Source organism: Myxocyprinus asiaticus, chromosome 21 (assembly GCF_019703515.2).
Source record: "Myxocyprinus asiaticus isolate MX2 ecotype Aquarium Trade chromosome 21, UBuf_Myxa_2, whole genome shotgun sequence".
Lineage (NCBI taxonomy): Eukaryota > Metazoa > Chordata > Actinopteri > Cypriniformes > Catostomidae > Myxocyprinus > Myxocyprinus asiaticus.
This window is the reverse complement of record NC_059364.1, coordinates 5,687,964-5,713,203: the sequence shown is the minus strand read 5'-3', so window position 1 is coordinate 5,713,203 and position 25,240 is coordinate 5,687,964. Positions and strand designations below refer to the sequence as shown.

At 36.6% G+C, this 25,240-nt stretch overlaps 1 protein-coding gene across 2 annotated transcripts; it reads right to left on the bottom strand.

Moving 5' to 3' along the window:
- Window positions 1–117: 117 nt before the first annotated feature.
- LOC127411990 (fibronectin type III domain-containing protein 5-like) lies at window positions 118–24,568 on the bottom strand. 2 transcript variants are annotated; one of them, XM_051647997.1, is made up of 6 exons: window positions 24,428–24,568; window positions 14,506–14,621; window positions 13,576–13,774; window positions 13,100–13,189; window positions 9,826–10,001; window positions 118–3,947 (listed from the first exon to the last, which is right to left on the bottom strand). In XM_051647997.1, the coding sequence occupies exons 1-5, from the start codon at window positions 24,498–24,500 to the stop codon at window positions 9,862–9,864; spliced, it is 618 nt and encodes a 205-aa protein (XP_051503957.1). In that variant the 5' UTR covers window positions 24,501–24,568; the 3' UTR covers window positions 118–3,947; window positions 9,826–9,861. The 2 variants fall into 2 exon arrangements, with proteins under 2 accessions (XP_051503957.1, XP_051503956.1); XM_051647996.1 differs by having other exon boundaries at window positions 9,868–10,001.
- Between the last annotated feature and the right edge of the window lie 672 nt (window positions 24,569–25,240).

Genomic DNA, 25,240 nt, shown 5'->3' with positions numbered 1-25,240 from the left:
TTAACCTTCTCCTAATGGATTCCTATTCTCCAGGACTATTTCTTTGCCCAAACGATGACAGACAGGTAGTGTTCAGAAAACCTGTTTGAAAGCAGCTTTTTTTTAAACACGCACGTGATTAATTTTGCAGTTCTGTTTGCTGATGCTAGTAGTGCATACATTTTACAATTCACTTTAAAGTGTGTAACAAAGCACAAAAGACTTTTTCAGTTCCATGGATCAGATTTAATGACAATTAATGGTTGCATGAGAGTGTGGAAAATACACACAGTATATTGAGAACATAGTTACAGTGATTGTAGTCCTTTAATTCCCATAATTTTGAAGTTATTGACCGCCATTGACAGTCCCATCAATTAAGTGCAATGCATGAAGGCCGGTCACATGCCCCATTGTGTTATTGCTGATGTGAAACATGTTCAGCCCTTGTTTAGAGAGGCGGTTAGTCTCCCCCAGAGACAACATGGACATCCATGAGAAAGCACAGTGGATGTCCTGCAAAGAAATATAAGAATAAAAGTTGTATATTCGAGTGTCAAGCCAGAGAATACAGTATATGCTCCATCTTTTAGGCCACGATCACATTCACGCAATCACATTTTCGATCGAAAACGCATTCATTTCACTATGTTACACCTCACATTCCCACCAGAACTCTCCATAACCGCATACCTTGGAAAATTATGATATTTGGAAACTTTCAAATGGATTAGTGTGGATGTGACTTCAGAAAACCACAAAATTCTTTCTTACACCTTTAAAACTATTAAAACCCCTCACCAGAGACATTTACAACATATTGCTATTAAGACAATCTGTGAAATTGTAGAACTTACACAAACACTATTGGAATGTTTAAATTATACAGCCCTACTACTATGAGTCTAATTACAGAATATACATTATGTGAGAGTAAATATGCACAACCAAACAAAACTACAATAATAGCATTTAAGTGTTGGGGAGTAAAGCCAGGTATTCACTGTATGATTTTTACTGTCCTTTACAATTGTTGCTTGTCAGACTGTGCGATACACATCGTAGCCAAGTCTTTGGTCCCAGTTGTCGTGATTGACAGCGCTGACTAAGTGTTTTACCTTATCTAGTGGTCACTGGAGCAGTCACTGCACAACTGACTGCCAGAACGTTGGAGGCTAAGATCAATCGCAAAGGCATTTAAAGGAATATTCCAGGTTCAATACAAGTTAACCTCAATCGACAATTGTGGCATAATGTTGATTACCACAAAAATTCAATATTATAAATGTTTTCCCTCCTGAATAAGCAAAAATCTGGGTTACAGTGAGGCACTTACGATGGACGTGAATGTGGCCAATCCATAAACGTTAAAATACTCACTGTTTTAAAAGTGTAGCCACAAGACAATATGCAATATGCATGTTAACATGATTTTAGCGTGATAAAATTGCTTACTTACCTTTTCTGTGTAAAGTTAAATCAAATTTTAACATTTTATTGCCATGGTGACACAATGCCATCAACACTAAAATTACCATAAAAGTGATTGATTTAATCAACTTTACAGCTCAAATAATACAAGAGATTTATGAATAAATGAAAGTGCTTTATAAAATAATTACAAGCTTCACATTTCTTCCTTTAAACCCTCTAAATTTGGTGGCATTCACTTCCAAGTACTTTGCTGTAACTTCGATTTTTTGTGTGTGCTTTTTTAGAGAAAAATTGGTAATCAACATTATGCCCCAAATGCTGTCAATTGAGCTTAAATTGTATTGAACACAGAATGCTCCTTTAATCGGCCACCGATAAACATGTCACACTAAATGATCAAAGAGAGCTGACTAAATTCTTTACGCTTTGCGAAATTTGTCTCAGATGGTAAAATCATAAAGTGTAAACCCGGCTTAATTAGTAAATAAATTGCGATTCTACTAACAACATTTTTCAGTATTATGACAGCTTAGCTGTTTTCAAAATACTGTAGCTTTTTAGTAGTCTCACGTAGCCAGACCTTTGACTTCGGTAAAGGTCTGGGATCTATAGCAGCTTCAATTGGAAAAGAACTGCCCATTTAGACAGGAGAAGCCATCATAGGGAAAGAAATAATTTATATAATGGCACAGCAGTCTCCGCGAGCGATTGCTCAGAAAACACACTGGACAATAGCAGAAAATGTGTAGAAAGTGCAAAAAACAGCACAAAAAAAACTTCATCACAGAGTATTTTACAGACATAACAAAGTAAACAAAGCAGAATATGCAGTTATGCTTGTGGATATCCACTTTGCTTTCTGCTACGTGCCTCAAACGAAACTCTGAATATCTTTAAAAGATTTGATGTCACTAACATGGCAAACTTCAACAAATCTGGTGATAATTTTGTCCTCAAAAGCGCTCATTGTATTAACATGAAACCTTGTGAACAAGACTCAGTAACTAGGCAGACTGATGAAAATTCCTGTTTGCTTCTACTCGCGGAAGTTCCATGGTTCGAGAAAGCATTTCCAGATTTTGTGTGCTGTGTGCATCAGACGGTTAGAGCACAAACTGTAGATGGTCGTGGGCATGCCGTCTGAGGCTGAGACAAAGTAACAAGTTAGTTTTTCCCAACGAGTAGCTGTGTAACGCAACAAATTGCTACATCACTTTACATCCGAGTTATCTGAGGCAATAATCAAACGCACATGAGCGGCTTTATTATAGTCTACCTGCTTTAAATTATATGTTTTAAGGTTAACTCCCAAACACTGGAATCTAGTATACTAGTTTTGTTTGTACCTCTGTAGGTATGAACGATAACAACACAATCAAATATAGAAGTCTCCTCTATATGCCAAAAATGAGAGCAGTCAGTGAAATTATTCCACGATACTCTGATCTCTCTGTCTACTGCTCTAACAAACTTAAATCAACCAGCCCAAAATAAGCCAGCTAGGATAAATGCTTCTTTCGCTGAGAGGTAATAAGCCATTTGAATCAAGCCATTATCGCTTAATAGTTTGGCAAATGTAAGGCTTGATTTAGCCTTGGAGGATCTTGATGATGTGAAACATCTGTACTCAGGACTGTTTATTAGTCAGTTTTCTGTCTACAGTACCAGTCAAACATTTGGACACACTTGACTGTTTTTCACAATCTTTACACTTTTTAGATCTAAAAGTGTATACTTAAAATCTTGAAATTAGTTTCGTAGGCTAATATAAAATGATTAGATACATTTTGTGAAATGGATGTGTTGGATTGGATAGGGTTGGTCACTACCTGTTATTTCAAAGCTTTGATGATTTGACTGTTATTCTAAAGTGTGAAAAACTGCAATAATCAAGAATAAGTAGGTGTGTCCAAACTTTTGACTGGTAGTGTATTTAATGCACTTAATTTAGTGGCTTACAGCAAAGAGTTTTTAAAAGCTTTCATCACCATTGAGTAGAGGAAGGACATGCCATTTGAAAAATGTGAAGAGAAAACAGGATAAACAAGATAAAAATTGAGAGCTATGCTCAAGAGTTTTCAAGTTGAAAAGAGGAGGATTTAGAGTAGGTGCTGATCGAAGCGTTTTTTCTTGTGTTCACTGATCTCCTTGTGCAAATCTCTGTAATGACGCCAACATCAGTTGTTTGTTTAGAGATAAAAGAGAAGGGTTAATCCTTTCTTTGCATTTCGTTCTGTGGATTTCTCCTGTCTGGAAACCACAGATATCTCCAAACCACTGGAGTCAGAGAAGGACCGTATGAAAGTTCACCTTTCTGGCCTCTCTTACAGTAAGTGCCACTGTGCACAGGCCTCCAGAATTATTCCAGCTTTCAGAAAATTTCCAAAATTGCTGGATTATTTTGAAAGTGGATGCGCACTTATGGCCATTCTTTTGCATTGTGGTAAAAGCTGAGTCCTTAGAAGTGTAATTAAGTCCTGTCACACTCTGATGATGTTCACAGATGGTGTTCGGTTATTTTTGTTTTTGAGGAACTGTGGAGAAAGAGAGAGAAAAGCAGATGTTATTGAGAGGGTGGAAGTGTTTTTATAATAACAGACATAGGGCCGTGGGTTAAAGTACTTTGAACTTCATTACTATTTGGAAGTATTTTTTATTATTAAGTCAAGTCAAGTAATTTTTAGTTGTTTAGCACTTTTCAAAACACATATCATTTCAAAGCAGCTTTATTGAAAATTGCAGCTGTAATGTCTGTAATATCTTAAGGTCATCATTATGCGGTTTGATGAAAAATGTGATGGTAGATTATGCGTTAAATTATACACCGATCAGCAACAACATTAAAACCACCTGCCTAATCAGAATCAGAATCAGAATCAGAATCAGAATGAGCTTTATTGCCAAGTATGCTTACACATACAAGGAATTTGTCATGGTGACAGGAGCTTCCAGTACACAACAATACAAAAACAATACAAAAACAGCAAAACATAGATAATAAGAAAAAAGAAAAAAGAATTATACACATACGTACATACACACTCAGACACACACATACACACATACATACACATACGTAGTGCAAATCTAATACAAATCTGTTATCTGTTATGTATAGTGCAAAATACAAATCTGTTATGTACAGTGCAAATGTTTTTTTGTTTTTTTTTTCAGAGGAATGAAATGGCAGAAGAGGTTGGATGTGTTGGATAAATATAAGAAAGACTAAACTGTGTATTGCACATAGTTATTGCTCAATGGGGCAATTTAACTGTTCATGTGATGGATAGCCTGAGGGAAAAAACTGTTCCTGTGCCTGACGGTTCTGGTGCTCAGTTCAAAAAGGTAATGGGCAGGGTGAGTGGGGTCCAGAGTGATTTTCCCAGCCTTTTTCCTCACTCTGGAAGTGTATAGTTCTTGAAGGGGGGTGGTGGGGAGGGGGGCAATCAATAATCCTCTCAGCAGTCCGAACTATTTATTGTGCAGGTCCCCCTCGTGCCACCAAAACAGCACCAACCAGCATCTCACAATAGCATTCTGAGATGCTATTCTTCTCACCACAATTGTACAGAGCGGTTATTTGAGTTAACATAGACTTTTTCAGTTCAAACCAGTCTGGCCATTCTCTGCTGACCTCTCTCATCAACAAGGTGCTTCCGTCTGCAGAACTGCCCCTCACTGGATGTTTTTTGCACCATTTGGAGTAAATTCTAGAGACTGTTGTGTGTGAAAATCCCAGGAGATCAGTAGCTACAGAAATACTCAAACCAGCCTATCTGGCACCAACAATCATACCACGGTCCAAATCACTGAGATCAAAATTTTTCCCCCATTCTGATGGGTGACGTGAACATAAAACCCATATTCTGACCCGTATCTGCATGATTTTAAGCATTGCACTGCTGCCACATGATTGGCTAATTAGATAATCACATGGATGATTGTTGGTGCAAGATGGGCTGGTTTGAGTATTTCTGTAACTGCTGATCTCCTGGGATTTTCACACACAACAGTCTCTAGAATTTACTCCGAATGGTGGCAAAAACAAAAAACATCCAGTGAGCAGCAGTTCTGTGATGGAAATGCCTTGTTGATGAGAGAGATCAACAGAGAATGGCCAGACTGGTTCGAACTGACAAAGTCTACAGTAACTCAGATAACCGCTCTGTACAATTGTAGTGAGAAGAATATCATGTCAGAATGCTATTCTGAGATGCCGGTTGGCGCTGTTTTGGCAGCACGAGGGGGACCTACACAATATTAAGCAGGAGGTTTTAATGTTGCGGCTGATCGGTGTATATTATATATATATATGTACACACTACCAGTCAAAACTTTTAAAACACTTGACTGAAATGTTTCTCATGATCTTAAAATTCTTTTGATCTTAAGGCGTATGCTTAAATGTTTGAAATTATGGAGGAAAATATAATTGTGCCACCATATTAATTTATTTCATTATAAAACTAAAATTTAATAAAAAATAAAAAATAAAGTTTTTGAAATTGATGAAAGTCGACTTATTATTTTTAATTTTTTGGAAATTAGTATTTTACTTGAGTACTACTGAAGTTTAGTATTTGTACTCAATACATTTCCAAGTCAAATATGATACATTTGATTTTATTTTGACACCCAAAGTACAAAGCAAATTTTTTGCCAGTCATAACTGCTTATAATCTTTTGAGCTTAAAGGCCAGTCAATTTAGCTCCCAGCAGTACTTTTATAGCCAATGACACTCATTTAAGACACTCATAGTATTCAATTAGATTTAACTGAATAATAGTATTCAATTAAATCTAATTGAATACTATGGTAATTCCATCTTGTAAAGAGACATCTAATCAGTCACCACAGTATGAATCTTTGACCTAAAGAAATACATTTTAATTATAAACATTGCTAAAGATAGGCAAACTTCACTCAATTGTAAACATGGTTGATGAACAGTCTTAATATTAAATATGCTTAACTTGCTTTGCCATTTACGAACCTGTATTGTTTAAAACTTAAAAATAGCTTACAATGAATTTTTCTTAACTTAGTTTTAAAAGGTCATACTCTTAATTAATTTTAAAACTTTACATTTATTTTGAAGTCATAATAGGTACACCATTTAAAGATTGTTCAATTTAATTTGATAGAAAATTGTTATAAAATTGAAATGCGCAAATCTAAAAAGTAAAACATTTTTTGAGTGTACATTATACAGTTTTTCCATCAATGTTGCTTTAATGATACAGTCAGATACAGCAAATGAATGCCACTTCATTTTACTTTAATTTAAATTCATTATTTTCAGTATGTTTTTAGGAAGATACTTTGACTTTTAATTAGGTAACAATCACATGCTTTCTCTTAAGTATATTTTCTCAGTAATTTATACACCTCTTCATCGAACATGGTGGAGAGTGGAAAGATAATTTTTCAGATGTTTTTTTTTTAACTTTAGAAATAAGAAATAACGAAAGACAACATGCACTCAAAAATTTTTTTTTTTTGCTGTTCAATCAATTTACTTAATTCAAATGAACCAAAGCAATAAAAATCTAGAGCATTTTGTCACAACTTGATTTCATTGTGTTCTATCCATTTATAAAATAAAATGGAAGTTTACTTAATCCTTTTGTGTTGGGACTATATAAATACTTTGTGTTTGTGTTAATGTAGCATTGATGTAATTAGGCAGGGCATTTCCATTTGCCAGCATTCTTTGCATGAGACTGGATAGGGAGAATAAATGTTGTAAGTGTTATTATGTGTTTTTGTGCAAGATGAATATTAAGGTGAATACTTGTTAGAGTTTAATGTTGTGCTATTTTGAGATTAAAAAGAGTTTCTGTTATGTTGAAGTTTTGGGGCTTACCATTACGGTGAAGAGTGGAGATTAAACTAATGATGAGGACAGGTAGATGTCACACATGAAACTGATTGCTTGCTTCATTGAGCAAATGCTGTGCTAACAATAGCATAGTTACTAAACTACAATCTGTAGTGCTTCCAAATAGCATGTACTGTATTTAGCATACTAACCATTCACTTTCACTAGTTAGTACATAAAGAAATAGAAGAGATTTATTTGAATTACACTGACATGTCTAATTGTGTTGGGTTTACCCAATTCAACTATGTTCTTTCTACACAAAGTGTTTTGTGTTGAGATTACATAGCAATTCTAAGTTAAGAAAACTCATTTCAAACATGTGGAACCACTGTCCATTATTGAACCAAATTCAGCCAGAGCCATTTTTTGGGTGTAGAATAATGAAACGGATTATAGAGAATTCTTATCCTCAGGTTGTTCGTTTCTATTTCTGCAACTTTAAAACACGTTATGTTTTTACACACACATGCCAAAATGATGCCAAAAAAGAAAAAGTAGAGAGCGGTGTGTTACAGCAGTTAAAAAAAGAAAAAGAGGACACATTTTTTGGTCACTCCCTGAGCTGCTGTATTACAAACCTCATCACAGCTGTGGTAAATCATTTTTTAAAACTAATTCCACGTTAATATACTACAAAGTATAATGTTATACATTTACACTAAATTATAAAATAACTGCAAACATAAAAATGTTTGCTACAGTTGAAGTCAGAAATTTGCATACACCTTAGCCAAATACATTTAAACTCAGTTTTTCATAATTCCTGAAATTTAATCGTAGAAAACATTCCCTGTCTTAGTTCAGTTAGGATCACTACTTTATTTGAAGAATGTGAAATGTCAGAATAATAGTAGAGAGAATGATTTATTTCAGCTTTTATTTCTTTCATCACATTCCCAGTGGTTCAAAAGTTTACATACACTTTGTTAGTATTTGGGAGCATTGCCATTAAAATGTTTAACTTGGGTCAATCATTTTGGGTAGCCTTCCACAAGGTTCTCACAATAAGTTGCTGGAATTTTGGCCCATTCCTCCAGACAGAACTGGTGTAACTGAGTCAGGTTTGTAGGACTCCTTGCTTGCACTTGCTTTTTCAGTTCTGCCCACCAACTGTCTATTGGACTGAGGTCAGAGCTTTGTGATGGCCACTCCAATACCTTGACTTTGTTGTCCTTAAGCCATTTTGCCACAACTTTGGAGTTATGCTTGGGGTCATTGTCCATTTGGAAGACCCATTTGCGACTGAGCTTTAACTTCCTGGCTGATATCTTGAGATTTTGCTTCAATACATCCACATAATTTTCCTTCCTCATGATGCCATCTATTTTGTGAAGTGCACCAGTCCCTCCTGCAGCAATGCACCCCCACAACATGATGCTGCCACCCCCATGCTTCACAGTTGTGATGGTGTTCTTCGGCTTGCAAGCCTCACCCTTTTTTTCCAAACATAATGATGGTCATTATGGCCAGACAGTTCAATTTTAGTTTTATTAGACCAGAGGACATTTCTCCAAAAAGTAAGATCTTTGTCCCCATGTGCACTTGCAAAATGTAGTCTGGCTTTTTTATGGTGGTTTTAGAGCAGTGGCTTCTTCCTTGCGATATAGGACTCGTTTTACTGTGGATATAGATACTTGTCTACCTGTTTCCTCCAGCATCTTCACAAGGTCCTTTACTGTTGTTCTGGGATTGATTTTCACTTTTCGCACCAAACTATGTTCATCTCTAGGAGACAGAATGTGTCTCCTTCCTGAGCGGTATGATGGCTGCATGGTCCCATGGTGTTTATACTTGCGTACTATTGTTTGTACAGATGAATGTGGTACCTTCAGGCGTTTGGAAATTGCTTCCAAGGACGAATCACACTTGTGGAGGTCCACAATTTTTTTTCTTGGCTGATTTCTTTTGATTTTCCCATGATGTCAAGCATTGAGGCACTGAGTTTGAAGGTAGGCCTTAAAATACATCCACAGGTACACATCCAATTCAGTACACCTCCTATCAGAAGCTAATTGGCTAACTGTCTAAAGGCTTGGCATCATTTTCTAGAATTTTCCAAGCTGCTTAAAAGCACAGTTAACTTAGTGTATGTAAACTTCTGACACTGGAATTGTGATATAGTCTATTAAAAGTGAAACAATCTGTCTGTAAACAATTGTTGGAAAAATTACTTGTGTCATGCACAAAGTAGATGTCTTAAACGACTTGCCAAAACTATAGTTTGCTAATATTAAATCTGTGGAGTGGTTAAAAAATGAGTTTTAATGACTTCAACCTAAGTGTACGTAAAATTCTGACTTCAACTGTAGATTTACACTACTAATTAAGGCAAAAATGTATCATCACAGTCTGTGAAAAGGGTCCATAGCTCAGTGCATGCTATTTGTATAACAGCATATTTGAATAAAGGTTTCTATAAATGTTCGAAATATCAAGACGAAAATTATGTTTACCTATTGTAGGATTATTAGATCAAAACCTAAATGTTAATGGAGGCTGGTTGGTGTTATGATTTGGAGCACTTCACCTGCCTAGTGTCGACTGGACTCTCGAGTGGTAGTGGTTATACCTTACTCCGTAACAGTCCCCCGGTTGGGTGCTCAGGTGTACTGCATTCTGACAAGTTCTTGGCTTTATCCTTGTTATTGTTTGGCTCGTTGTCTTTGATGATGTCATACTGACGGCAAAAGAGAGCTATCACACCTGGAAATGAACAAAGATAGCATGTACAATGCCAAACACCAATATACTCACAGAGAAATCGAACAGATATGTACGAGTTGGCTACATTGTATGTGTAATAGGTAAAGGTTGAGCAAGGAGGAGGCGGGAACCGGCTGAACAGTAACATAAAGTTTTAATGAGAAACTCAACTTAAAACAAATGTAAACAAACTCAGACACATAAGCATCTCTCTCGAACTGGCGTCTCCAGCTGCCCCTTATCTCGCTCTCCCGCTGATCAGCTGATTCAGTGACGGCCATGCTCCATCATGGCCCGGCCACACCCTCCTCCTCGTCACACTCCCAGACCCACCAACCTTAGGAAAATATTTTGAGTACCACAATAGTGCAACGCTTAGTTCACATGCTTTTGCACCACTTCGCTTTGCACACGATCATTCCCCACTCACCGCCATATCAAGTTATTCAACATATAAATCGGCTATGAAGAAAACTGTACAATCATATATGCACTGGGTTATATTATAATTTACAGTGAAAGTCAAAAGTTTCAGTACACCTGCTTAAAACCATTTTTTTCATGATTAATATTTAATTGTATGATATCTGTGCTTAAACAAACTGATAACCATAAGTGAACTGCATTCAATTATTTAATAAAAATGGAAATAATTTATTTTGTATATTGTAACATATGTTTTCATTTTCAAGTATTTACAGAAACTTATGTTGTGATGTAAAACACTGTCAATTATGAATAAAACCCAAGTTTCTGTTCAGGATTTCCATTTTATTTAATAATTAAATAATTGAATCCACTTATATTGGCACACATCATATAGGCCTAATGAAAAATATTTAGCCTATTCAGTTAAAAAATTATCTAGGAATGTAGGCCTTTGAAACTAGAGATTTAGCTACATTATCACCTGAAGCTCCTTGGTGGCTAACGTAAAAATCATAATTGCACAATGTGCACGATTTAGCAGTTTTGAGGGGTGGAGGCACAGCCATGGCTACTGATACTTTGTGAGGAACTTCTGGGGGGCATAGACTCACTTCTTTTTAGGTCTGCTTCTCTCTCTCTCCCTGCCAGTTCCTCCTAATCTGATGTCATGTTTATTTGAACTGCAAGGCGAACACACACACCTCCCGGTAAATTTCTAGGTAACGTTATTTATGCAGCATGTGCACTCGCTTTTTTTTCATCCTGCCATGATCTGCTCCTCTCATTACGGTGATGGGTTTGCCTGCAATAATAATTATGAATACGAACTATGAAAAGTCACGTTTAACAATCTGCAACACACCGACCATATAACTTAACGTTACTACCAACTTAAATGCCTGGTGAACAAGCAAGCTAGCTTGCAAATTACATAATGTTAGGCTAACGTTACTAGCGTTAAATATTTTCCCAAGGTTGGCAGGAATGCGTTAACTCAGTTCACAATTTCAACTTTCCACATCCACCCCAGCCCGTTCACCTTTGCAAAGGAGTTAAAAGCACTGTCCTCACTTAAGGAACCAGCCAGACGGAGTGAGGAGGGGGAACGAGACGGATAAAACCTATTTCATGTTGCTGTCGATTTGCAGTCTTTTGAAACGATTGACATTACGCATTTGTCAATCATCCCCGCTTGATATTTGGGGGAATGAACCCAGCGCTATGATTGGTCAAACTCTTCTTCTTCTTTTGCTTTTCAGTAGACTAGACGCAGCTGCCTCTTGCTGTAAGACTTGAGTACTGCAAGTACACAATTGAACACACAGGCATCACCAGCTTTTTGCATAGTTTAGAGTGACAAATCATACCAGCGTACTTTGATGTCAAAATGCGTACCTGCTCCGCAAAATGCGTACAGGTTGGCAAGTCTGCACTCCTCCCCCACCCGATTCAGGCCAGGGTGCCACCGGTCTGAGTAACTCCCCCCCCCACCCGGTGGTCCACCCCGCCTCCTGCGAACATGGGGGAGAGGCGAGGGAAGGCATGGGGAGAGGGAATGGGCGAGCGGAGACACACAGACAGAGGGAGAGGAGAGAGAGAGAAGAACTTGCTCGCCGGCTCCCGGACGCGCTGTTGCCCGGTCCTCAACCGCTCCTCCGCCTTCTGGCGGACACCAGCTCGCTCCTCTCCCAGCGGATGGCAGCGAGTCCTCTGGCCCCGGGTGAACGGAACCGCTCCTCCCCTTCTTTGCAAATGGCCGCGGTTCCTCCGGCTCTCGGCAGCCGGCAGCGACCCCTCCGTCCCCAGGCAGATGGCCGCAGATGCACCCCTGGCAGATGGCAGCGGTGAGGACTCCGCGACAGCGCATCCCTCCTCCCTCCCTGGTTTCGGCACCACTGTAACAGTATAGGGATGGGCAAGGAGAAGGCGGGAACCGGCTGAACAATCAACATAAAATTTTAATGCATAAATGAACTTAAACAATGAACTTAAACAAACATAAACTGACACACATGCAATGCGGCCGCATGCATCTCTCTCTCTCTCGAACTGGCATCTCCGGCTGCCCCTTATCTCACTTTCAGCGCCACCTGTGCTCCATCACGGCCCAGCCACGCCCTCCTCCTCATCATAGTATGAAATCGTACGAGCTGGGTTCTGTCATACAAAACATACTCTTTATGCTTCAAATCATCCTTACAGACTATACTCTATGGTTAGGTTTAGATATGGGATTGGTTTAGGGCATTAATAAGTATGTACACAACGTCTGACACACGGAACCTTGCTTACTTCCACATTACATATCCAGGTATTTGTAAGTCTAGAATTCATACAAATTCATACCAACGAACTCATACGATTTCATACGATTTAGCCAACTCGTACAAATTCTTATAACTTCTACTTAAATCGGGTTGCAAATTCAGACAATTAGTATTTATAAAAATTGGTTGCATAATAAATGTTTAATTTTAAGGACATTTTTGTTTGACCTAAATTGCACAATAAGACATTTTTGGATTGTCACTTTGTATGTAAAATCGGTGTCCTCAAGCCAAACCAGTTAAGAACCACTGGCTTATTGCACTACATATGCAATTATTAATAATTGTTGTTAATATTAATTTTCTGAATGTGGATTGAAGCAGGACTGTTTCAGTGCTCACCTGCCCACATAACCAGTACCACCACAATAATGATGATTTCTCCTGCCCTCAGCTGAGTGCTCTGTTCCACTTCTTCCATTGTTACTTCATCTGTGAAGAAATATCAGTGCAGTCACTATATCAGTATTACTTATTAATCAGAATAAATCACAGCTGAAACTGCCGCCCAGTTGTGCTACTAAGTGCTGATTACAAAATTTTGTAATCCGTACTATACTGTGTTGTGGTATGACTTCAAGCGTTGGGCAAAATTGTAAATTGAAGAATTGGCTCCATTTCAATTAATGAGTTCCATTACACAAATCAAATCCACATTTTTGTTTTGTTTTTTTACAAATAGCCATCATTAATTTTGTTTTCAGATAGCTTTATAAAAGTAAATATTGACATAAAAATATTGAATACGTTGATTTATATTAATTCAAATGTATTCCAGTCGTGCCAGATGTATATACAGTATGTTAATTTGTATTTACCTTTGCTTTTAGAAGCCTGTGTTTCAGCTTCCTTCAGGGTTTTAAAATGCAGTGGTTCACTGAGGGGGCTTGGTCTATCTATACCGATAGATTGAACATGCACAATATAATCCGTATCTGCCTCCAAATCCCACAATGCACAGCTCCTCGTGGTAGTGTTGACTTCCTGGATAAAACGCAGCATGTGAACATCTTTTTTCTGTTATGGATAGAATAAATAAAAAATAAAATCATAAGTATTCAGCAAAATCTTTTATTTTCCCAATACAAATGAACATACAGTAGAAATATATATGTACTGTATAATGTATTAAATGAGCAATCATGTCATGAATAAAAAAAAGTGATGTACAATTGAATGGAATAGTTCAATCTAAAATGGGCTGTTCTGAAATAGTACTCTGATCATTTTCCTTTCAGCTCACAAATCTTTTTGTTATACATAAAAAGACTTGATATTCAAACTTGTCACATGTAGGGTTGCCAGCTTTATAATATCTTACATTTCTGCCTGTTCCTCACATAAAGCTATTGTATGGCTTCAGAAGCTTTGGAATATAACACACGAGTTGTATAAATGACTTTTATGATACTTTATGGTGCTTTATTGTTCTTTTTGGAGCTTGACAGTATATTTCTCTATCCACGTTCATTGTATGAAAATGTGGTTGGAACGAAACGAGGGTGAGTAAATGACAATTTAAAAAACTGTTCCTTTTACAAGATGTCTCTGCTTTCTCTGTCTCTCTCTTTCTTTCAGCTAATAATTAATGAAATAAAAGGAAATAAGAAAAGTCAGATCTCACCATTATTATTATCTTTATTATTAAATTGTTTGTGTCACTTTTTCAGAATCTTTACTCTTTTTTTCTACTCCTTTTCCTCATATTAAGAATCTTTTGAAATTATTCTTGATTACACTCTGAATACCTGCTGTGTTATGGCAAATCCAATGACGGACTCCCCGTCCAGTGTGTCCCATGTCACTACAGCAGAACTGGCCTTTAGATCTCTGATGGACACGTTCACTGGAGCAGTCAAGCTCTCTGAGAAACACAGAGAGAAATATAGTCTGTTTATAATAATAATAATAATAATAAAACAAATTATATATATATATATACACAGACACACTGGCGGCCAAAAGTTTGGAATAATGTACAGATTTATGGAAATAATTTTTATTCACCAAAGTGGCAGTCAAATGATCACAGTATATAGTCAGGACATTAATAACATGAAAAATTACTATTACAATTTGAATTATTTTTTATTTTTTTTCAAAACTTCTTAAACTACTTCAAAGACTTCTCATCAAAAAATCCTCCACGTGCAGCAATGAAAGCTTTGCAGATCCTTGACATTCTAGCTGTCAGTTTGTCCAGATACTCAGGTGACATTTCACCCCACACTTCCTGTAGCACTTGCCATAGATGTGTCTGTCTTGTCGGGCACTTCTCACGCACCTTACAGTCTAGCTGATCCCACAAAAGCTCAATGGGGTTAAGATCCATAACACTCTTTTCCAATTATCTGTTGTCCAATGTCTGTGTTTCTTTGCCCACTCTAACCTTTTCTTTTGTTTTTCTGTTTCAAAAGTGTCTTTTTCTTTGCAATTCTTCCCATAAGGCCTGCACCCCTGAGTCTTCTCTTTACTGTTGTACATGAAACTGGTGTTGAGCGGATAGAATTCAATGAAGCTGTCAGCTGAGGACATGTGAGGCGTCTATTTCTCAAACTAGAGACTCTGATGGACTTATCCTCTTGTTTAGTTGTACATCTGGTCTTCCACATCGCTTTCTGTCCTTGTTAGAGCCAGTTGTTCTTTGTCTTTGAAGAATGTAGTGTACACCTTTGTATGAAATCTTCAGTTTTTTGGCAATTTCAAACATCGTATAGCTTTCATTCCACAAAACAATGATTGACTGATGAGTTTCTAGAGAAAGCTGATTCTTTTTCTGGCTAGGTAAATTTTTGCTTGAGAGAGCAGTACATCACAGAGCTTTAAAAATCAACATGGAATCAAAGCTAACCCTATTTATGTATCAAATGCATATTAAATAGTCTTACTGCACATGATTCATCAGCACATAATATTCCAAATGGTACAAATATAATCACTTGCACTGTGCGGTCTCGACTCCATTTGCGGTCTCCGTTAATTACGTGCGTCTGGAACTTATCAAGTGTGACATACACGTACACTTTCCACTTGTCTATGTTAATGTATCACACGATTCACACGTGATTTCCATGTATTCATTTATAGCCTAAACCTAAGCGCGATGTTAAATTCCTGACCTGAATTTCATGCCGGAGCCCACCTATCCCTCTTTTAAAGTTGACCACAGTTATGTCGACATCAGCGATTAAGGAAATTATCTGGTTGAGACTTTATTCTAATAAAAAAAAAAAGTTAAAAAGTCCATAAAGGTTTAAAAGAGTATTCATCTATTCTGAATATTCCTCCTTTTGTAAATCAAAGAAACTGAAACATGCTCCGTCTTTATTTTCTTCTTCTTTAACTGTGCAACCTCTGGTAAGGTGCTATATAAATGTAACATTATTATTTATTATTATTATGTAACTAAATAATGGTGTCTTATCATAAAAAAACTCCTGATAGATTTCCACATCCAAAGATGACTTTCACCTGTTTGTAGGCTATATTGTTTTTATTTTCATTTCTTTTAATGTTTGAATTTGTGTATTTATTATTCACTGAAAAATGTGTGCTTGACATTTCACATTTTGCTTGACACCTCCTGCCTCCAGAATAATGTTGTTATACATGCACAGACAAATGAAAATTCTGTTTCATGCAGATATTATTATCAGAAGTACCCGGAGAAAGTTAATGTATCCTACAAATTCAGCTTCATCTGGTAAGAAAAAAAAAAAAGAATAAATTAATATATTTTTATTATAAAATATATTTTTTTAAATAATAGTTGTATTATAATAATAATAATAATAATAATAATTATTATTATTATTATTATTATGCTTATTATTATTATTAGGCTATTATTATGAAAAGGCATATACAAGGCATATTTTATTAATAGAAACCATAAATGTAAGAGTAACATTTAAAAATGGCATTTCATTTAGATTTGATGTACTTCTGGTTTAAGCCCCGCCCACACACAGTTCTATCCGAATGCAGAGACAGACACAGATAATGTCATATGAACAGATACAGATACAAACACAGATAATGGCTTCGCTGCACACCCCTAATTTTCGGCTGATGCCACAAATCCCTCTTACTTTTGAACCCCACTCCTTCAACCACTGTCATGCCCACTTTTAACAATCCAATCAATCGACAGTAGCAGTTAATAATTGATGCTCTTAGACTCTCAACTCCTGACTTTCCTATGGACTGTAGAAGGGTATTCTGGGAGCGATAACATTCACTTACTTTTTAATTACAATCTGAATGAGGCATCCCTTTACAGAACACACACACACACACACACACACAAACACACACACACAAACACACACACACACACGTTGGTGCGGCTATCCTTATGAGGACTGTCCATAAACAATGATTTTTACACTGTACGAAATGTAGATTCTATCCCCTAACCCTAAAACTAACCCACACAAAAAACTTTCTGCATTTTTAAATTTTCAAAAAAAAACAACAAAAAAAACACATTTAGTATGTTTTTTAAACGATTTGAATTATGGGGACACTCGAAATGTCCTCATAAACCACATTTATAGCATAATATCCTTGTAATTACCAGTTTGAAACCTAAAAAAGTCCTCGTAAACCACCCAAACCCGCCCACACACACACACACACGGATAGGCAGGCACGAATACACACACAAATCAACACTTACAGTAGGCTATACACTAGAAACAACAATTCCATTCACTTTATCGTTTTACCATAATTTGACAGTGATTTAGAAATCATTACAACGTTAATTTAGTTATCTAAAGACATGTGCAGCTAATTGTTTACAAAGGATTATTGTCAACAATATAACATCATAAATAATGGATTTATGATTCATAAATAATCAAATATCACAATCATCACCACATGAATTTTGCCTTATGTGTCAACATGTAATTTTGTATAGGCTTTAATACTGTTTGTATTCCATAACTTGCTTATCCTCTGCTCACAACGCAATACTTTGTAAGTAACTCCCAAAGGAGAATTAAAATGAGTTAAAAGCCTTAAATAACTTGAACAATCACACACTTTGACTAACATACTGCCATATGACACGCAGGCGCACACATTCAGTGATTCAGTCATCATCATTAGTCTATTTAAAATCTTTTTTTTTACTTTTAAAATGCCAGTGGTTATTTTCATATACCTGTAATTTAGATTACACGAGTCTCAAAGCCCTTGTTCCAGATAAGAGCTTTTGATCAATTCTTGGTTGTTTAATTTAATCTCCTTACAAAAATCAATAAAGAATGGTCCAATTTAATATACAGACACTTTGTCAAAAGCCCAGATTTATTACAACTGCAAATGGCAATATAGGCCTACCTACTATTAATACGGTCAAAATAAATAAATAAATAAATAAAATAAAACAATTATTTTTTTCTGTCTGAAAATTGTAAGCACCCAAGGCAGCCTGGTCTCATGAAATTTACTTAAGCATTGCAACGTTTTTGCAAAACTGAAATTACGTGGTTCATAACACGGTTGACTGCACTTTTCAAGTGAAATGTCCAGTAGGGGGCGCCAAAACTGGGCGAAATGAGGTCGTAATTAGACAAGGTTTTTAAGGTGACTTTTAGATGGAGGTTATAATAAAACATACCTTCCCAACCCAAAACTTTACCTTAAACTTAACCAACAGTGTCCAAAATAAGAAATGTGAGTTTAACAAAACAGACATCCTTACCCTTAACCAACTCCTAACATGAACCGATAGTGTTTTAAAATGCAGAAGTGAAATGAAAAACGCATTTTCCGAAGCAACCACGTTATTTCGTGTTGCTTCTATGCCTCTATCGTCTCACGTGTCAGATTGAGTTCTCGTCTGGTTTTGAACTGCAGATCTCCGAGTCCAAGGTCCAACGCGCTATGAGGTGTGCTTCTGCGCAAACTAATCATAATGGAATAAGTGTATATATGTAGGTTGGTAAGTAATACAAGCATTAAAACGTATAATTTCTCAAAAATTGCATTAGAGTAAAAGTGTTTCGATATCATAACATAGCAGGGTCTGAGTAATAGAGAGAAAAATAAGTGTTTATAAAGTCATAATTAGCCACTGAAGTCATGATCTGAGTTAAAGGGAATAAAACACAGTTGTTGTAACGCCTCTAGTGTTCATTTCACCTGGAAACTGCAGGGAATTGTACCTGGAGAAGTTTTGCAAAAATGTATATAGAGTCTCATTTTCACTATGAGACCAGGATGCCCAAGGGTGCCACCCGTTGTTTTCTGAAGGAATTTACAGAAGGCAATTAAGTGACATTTGACTGTCTGGTTTCATTTTGCCTCACAGTAATGGTAAGAATAAGATATAGTTTTCCTTTGATTTATGATTGCTGGGACACCAAATTTACGAAAATTAAATAATTGTTTATTTTAGAGTTGAACAATTGCTAGGTTTATTAAATATGCATGCAGTTAATATGCACTTGGTCTTGCTGACAGTTACTGTATCTAATGCTACATGTTAGTTCATGATCAAACAGTTGCAATTTAGGGGCTTGGGAAGCTCAGTGGTAAAAGATGCTGGCTACCACCCCTGGAGTTCGCTAGTTCGAATCCCAGGGCCTGCTGAGTGACTCCAGCCAGGTCTCCTTGCTAGGGAGGGTAGAGTCACATGGGGTAATCTCCTCGTGGTCACTATAATTTGGTTAGTTCTCGGTGGGGCGCGTGGTGAGTTGAGCACGGATGCCGCGGTGGATGGCGTGAAGCCTCCACACGCGCTATGTCTCCGTGGCAACGCGCTCAACAAGCCACGTGATAAGATGCACAGGTTGATGGTCTCAGACGCGGAGGCAACTGGGATTCGTCCTCCGCTACCCGGATTGAGGAGAATTACTACGCGACCTCGAGGCCTTAAAAGCGCACTGGGAATTGGGCATTCCAAATTGGGAGAAAAATTAAAAAAAAATTTTTAAAAATTTGCAACTTGTAGGCCTAATTATTACATGGATGCTTTGTGTGCCCGGATTTGAGTTTACAACCCATAAAAGTTCCTCTGTGCAATAAATAGCTACATGTATTAATAATTAATATTTTTGCTAATTAATAAAGGTTATTAGCCTAACTAGGCTGTTTACTGTTGTCAAGCAATGTAACAACTTTCTGCATTACTGTTTGCTGTAGTAGAAATATTTTGAGAAATGTCTTTGTTGTCCACATTAAAAGTAGTTTATTATTCACAATTTTTAACAAATTAAACTCAAATCTTGTTGTCAGAGCAAAATGATGTAATGTGTATGTGAGGGGGGAAATGGCTATAATGGCTTCATGAGGAGAGACTCTGGCACAAAGGAAAAGCTCCATAGTTTTGTGCTTGGTTGCTATGGAGACATAGAGGAAGTAAATGGGAATATGTTTGAAAGGGGGGGAAAAAACATTACAATCATATCTCTCCTTTGCTCACTCCCTCATTTCATGCCATATATTGTATAAAGGCAGGTGAACACTTAATAAACAAAACACACATTAGAGGTGGTACACATTAAACAGTTTAGTATACTAGATTAGATTCAATGTGAAATGCCATTTGCAACACATTTTACTTTCATAATAGGACATATTTCTAAATAAAACAGAATATTCAACACTGTAAAAAATGTTCGTAATTTTAACGGTAAAAAACTGTAAAAATGCTACAGTAAAAAAAAAAAAAAAGTTAATTGGTTAACGAGTGGTTACCTTAAATATACGGTAAAAATTTTAAATATATTTAAAAAGACAATACATGTAGTTTTATGGTAAACCTTTGTAAAAAATAAAATAAAATAAATAATAATATGTAAAAAGTATGATTTTCTGTATAATTAACTGTAAAAATTTGTGTGATGTTTAACAAGAGAGTACATGTACTTTTTACGGTAAATTATTGTTAAAATTACAGCAAAAAAAACAATAATCGGGCGTTCCCAGAATTCCCTGCGTGACCTGTGTACGTGTACGGTGTTATAGTTGATGTAGTTTAGCTAATGTTTATTACATTATTTTTTACCCTGATGGTGTTTAGTGTTTGTGTGAGTGACACTGAGCACTATCTCTACAGGTTTATTGATCATTGCTCCAGGAAGAGCCACTATTGGTGAACTTCATGTCATCATGTGCCCTTTTGTAATTACTGCGGTGATTAACAATACATTATAAAGTGAAAAGCAGATTTTTACAGTTTCAGAAGGTTAATATATCAAGTTTATCATTACTTGATGGTACTGGACCATAAAATATACAGGCATCAAAATTACATCCCGTAAAGCCTGAAACTTGGTTACCGTATTTTTACGGTGAATTTCTGGCAACCACAGCTGCCAGTTGTTTACCGTAAATTTAACAGGATTTTTTTTTTTTTTTTTTACAGTGAATGAAAGAAAAATGCATGAAGAAGGGACTTGATTTTATTCATCAGGAATTCATGAAAAGTGGTTACATACCATACCAAAAAGAAGCCTTATGGTTTTGATATCAGCCAAAAAAGAAAGTTTTTTCATGGGCAAAGAATGTCATCACATTTTGAAAAAAAGATTACAAAGACAAACAGTTTTTGGAACAAAATGTTTTTGTACCAATGCACTGTGCAGCATAAGACCAAAAACATGCATTAGCAATGTAAGGGTCAATTTTGATTTCATGCTAACTTAAAGATTAAAAATAAAAAAGAAGTACCTGTCTTGCTGTAATTGCTCTTTGAAAACTTAATTTGCATGTCTAATCCTTTGAATTCAATTAGCACTATTAAATGTCCACACAAGGACAGTAAAACCTGAAATCACCAACATTATGGAAACCAACCATTTTCCCAACAGGTACAGTCACACAAACACATTAAAAAAATGTCAACTTAAAAAAGTGATTTTTAGTGGTACACTAAAAAATGACTAGTAAGATTTACTTCATTTTTATTTAATACAGTTTTTCTAACTAAGTTAATGGTTTAAAATTAAGTGAAGTCTACTTAACTTCATGACATGTGAGTGAGTAAATTTAACTTAAACATTTCAGGTAATAAAGAAACTTTTACTTACAAATCTGATGCACACAGTACTTAAACTTTTAAATGAAAATTTTATATGAACATTCCACATATTAAGCTTTCTTTATTGCCCCAAGTTTAATCATGTACCAATGTTTTCTACTTTAGGACTGATACATTTGAAATCCGATTTGAGCAGCTAGAGCGTCCGGCCTGAGACGCATCTGAAAAAATCAGATTTCAATCGCATTTGAAACCACCTCCCGATGTGGTTTGAATCAGATTCGGAAAAATCTGATTTCATGTGGTTTTTTGCTGTCCAGACTATCAAAAACTCATCTGGATATGCAAAAAATCGGATTTTTAGTGGCAGTCTGAACAAGGCCTATGTCTATTTCAGCATTTATGGACTGGCCCTATTCACTTCCATTATTAGTGCCTTACTGTACGAAGATTTTTCCTCTCTCTCTCTCTTTTTTTTTTTTTTTTTTTAAGAAACGAAGGTCGAAATTACTATTTGTGGCAATCAACAATATACCAGAAATGCTGTTGATTGAGCTTAACTTGTATCAAACCTGGAATATTCCTTTTGCTTGTTTTAAGTAAAAAAATATTATGTAACATCAACAAATCAACCTGAATATATTATGTTACACCAACAAAAAAAGTTTTTAAGGGTAAGATCAGGTAGAAAAAGCTCTTTAAAGGTGCAATATGTATCATTTTTCATGTAATATTTGCCTTTTTTTTTTTTTTTTGCCAATGTGTGAACGGCTTGTAACACAACTTAAAAAATGAGCCCTTCCCGGGCTTCCTAGGTTGCCTTTTAAAGCCTGTAGACTGATTTGCATGCGAAGGGAGCGGGCCGCTTTTGCCGGGAAAATCCAAAGGATGTGACGTTTATGCGCGCTCCAGAGAGCCTTGCCTCAGTGCTTCTCTTCCGCTATTCAACAGCGTCAACAGACAGTCAGCAACACTAGGTAACGTTATCTTAGAGATGGAATCCAGCAAACGTCCGGCTTCCACAACAACACCGACTCCTACACAAACTCAGAGTAAGCCAAAATAAAAATAAAAAAACATTTATCTACTGAATCCCGTCTGGCTAAGCAAGAACATGATCGTGGTCGACCGAACACTAGAGTGAACATCGGGAGGGCATTTGATTCCTGGAGGGACCTTCATCGGTTTTGGGGATCAAAACTGACCCTGAATTGGCGTTCTTCTTATTGGACAGGTAAGCTTACATAACTGCAAAGCATGTGAAATATAGTGCCATAAGGATTGATCTGTGTCATTTTAGCTTACTTGACCTTGCCTGCTAACGCTGACGAATTGCAATTACAGTGCTTCGTAACTTTCAAATCATTTCAACGATCTTCTCTTTATACTAAAAGTCAGGTTAATGTTAATCTGTAATTATTCAGCAAGGTAAACTACAATAACACATGAAATGAATGCTAGACAATGTTCAAGATAATGCAAAAAGCTCCATTCATTAGTGTAACGTAACTTGGTTATACAGAAAATATATACATTCTATGATTATAAAACAATAGCGCATCGATATATCAAAATGACAGTTGTGGTGGAATCACATCAATACTGAATTGTGTCAACATATTTATAATGTACAGTCTATTTTATAAACAGCTACTGTCATCATCCACCAAATTTAGCTAAACGCTATTGATAAAGCTGGCTAGCTAGCTAACGCCGACATCGGCTATTGTATAAATGCAGTCAATGTATCATGCAAAGAAAAGTGATTACTTCAAACTACAGTCTCGCATAGTCAGACCTATATCCACACTTTGTTTTAGCCCTGTTCCAGCACTGGAGTGTCAAATATAATATACAGTCTCAAAGTTTGTAGTAAAACAATCATAACTGTGTCATTTTAATTATGCTACCTCATCTGTCAGCATGATGTCGGTGAATCACGTTCAGTCTCTTTGTAGGTTACGTCATTGTTTTGGTCGATGCTCGTGCCCCTATGGAGTGTGTGCACGAGCACGAGCACGAGCAACAGGTAGCTGGCTGCAGTTTACTTAACGGCAACAGGTGTCATTAATAACAAGGGTTTCTGAATCTTACATACTGCACCTTTAAGGTAACAATTGCAGGTTAATACTTTTTACAGTGTTGTAAAATCCAGTAAAACCTGAAATTGTGGAGACTAGCCAACTACAAATGAAATGCAAAAGGGTTTTTGTGAGGGTTAGGGCATAGCAAATATAATTTCAATATCAATTGCCAATCAAAATATGAATACATTAGGTTAACAAATAACACTAATTTTAAAGGTTAAATCAAGTCCAAATAGCTCCTCAAGGTAACAATTGCAGGTAACCACTTTTTACAGTGAACAAAAAAACAAATGTGTTTCTGTGGTGCAACAGGTGTGTGTTTCAGGTATAATATATTGATTCAGTGGCATTGCACATTAGCTCATTTGCCTCGTGCCCAAAACATTTCGATACAGTTTTGATTTCACAGGCTCTCCTCTTCTCTGCTTCATCCGTGTCTCATCATTAAAAATGCATCGCACTGAAACACACGGACTAGCACGATGCATGCAAAACGTGACCTCACAACTATCTTGTAAAGCCCCATTGAATGTTGTCTGACATGCAACAATTCCCATTAAATCCGTATTGACGAAGTAAACTCACCAGCCAAGACCCACGGCACGGCACAAAAACAGCTTAACATGAGCAGCTGTGTGGACATGTGAAAGCCCCTCATCCTCTCCACGCAGACTGGATGTGAAATCTCATGCACTCGTGTTATTTCAGCACCGCAGACAGCGTTCGACAGCAGCCCGTCGCATGCGCATCAAAAGCGGCGAATCATCGTTCAGCGCAACGGATGTTGATGCGAAGATGGTTTTTCACACGGCTGCCATTTACAACAATGTGCTGCAGTACTGAATAGGCTTCAAACTGACTGATCGAGTGTGTGTATGAGCAGAGAAGAGGGCGCGCGCGCTCTCTCTCGCGCGCTCTCTCTCTCTCTCTCTCTTGCTATGTGACTCACTCTCACCTGCATTTGTTAAGGATCAAGGATCAATTTCAACTAGTTAATGCATTAGGTATCATGAACTAACAATATACAGTATTTTTGCACAGCAGCATTTATTAATCTTTGTTAATAAAAATACTACTGTTCATTGTAAGTTCATGCTAGTTCATAGTGCATTAACTAATGTTAAAGGGATAGTTCACCCAAAAATGAAAATTCTATCATCATTTACCCCAGGGACGTGCCGTCTATATAAGCAAGGTAAGCAGTGCATACCTAACAGAATGGTGAAAAGAAAATGACACTATGAAATATTTAAATATAATTGTTAATATAAACTACAGTTGTTCATTTATTCGCTTTTGTGCCACCCTCAGGAATAAGCACTTTATGTTATGCTTTCTGATTCCAAAGTTATCCATATGACTCCAGTGGTTAAATCCATGTCTTCTGAAGCAATATGA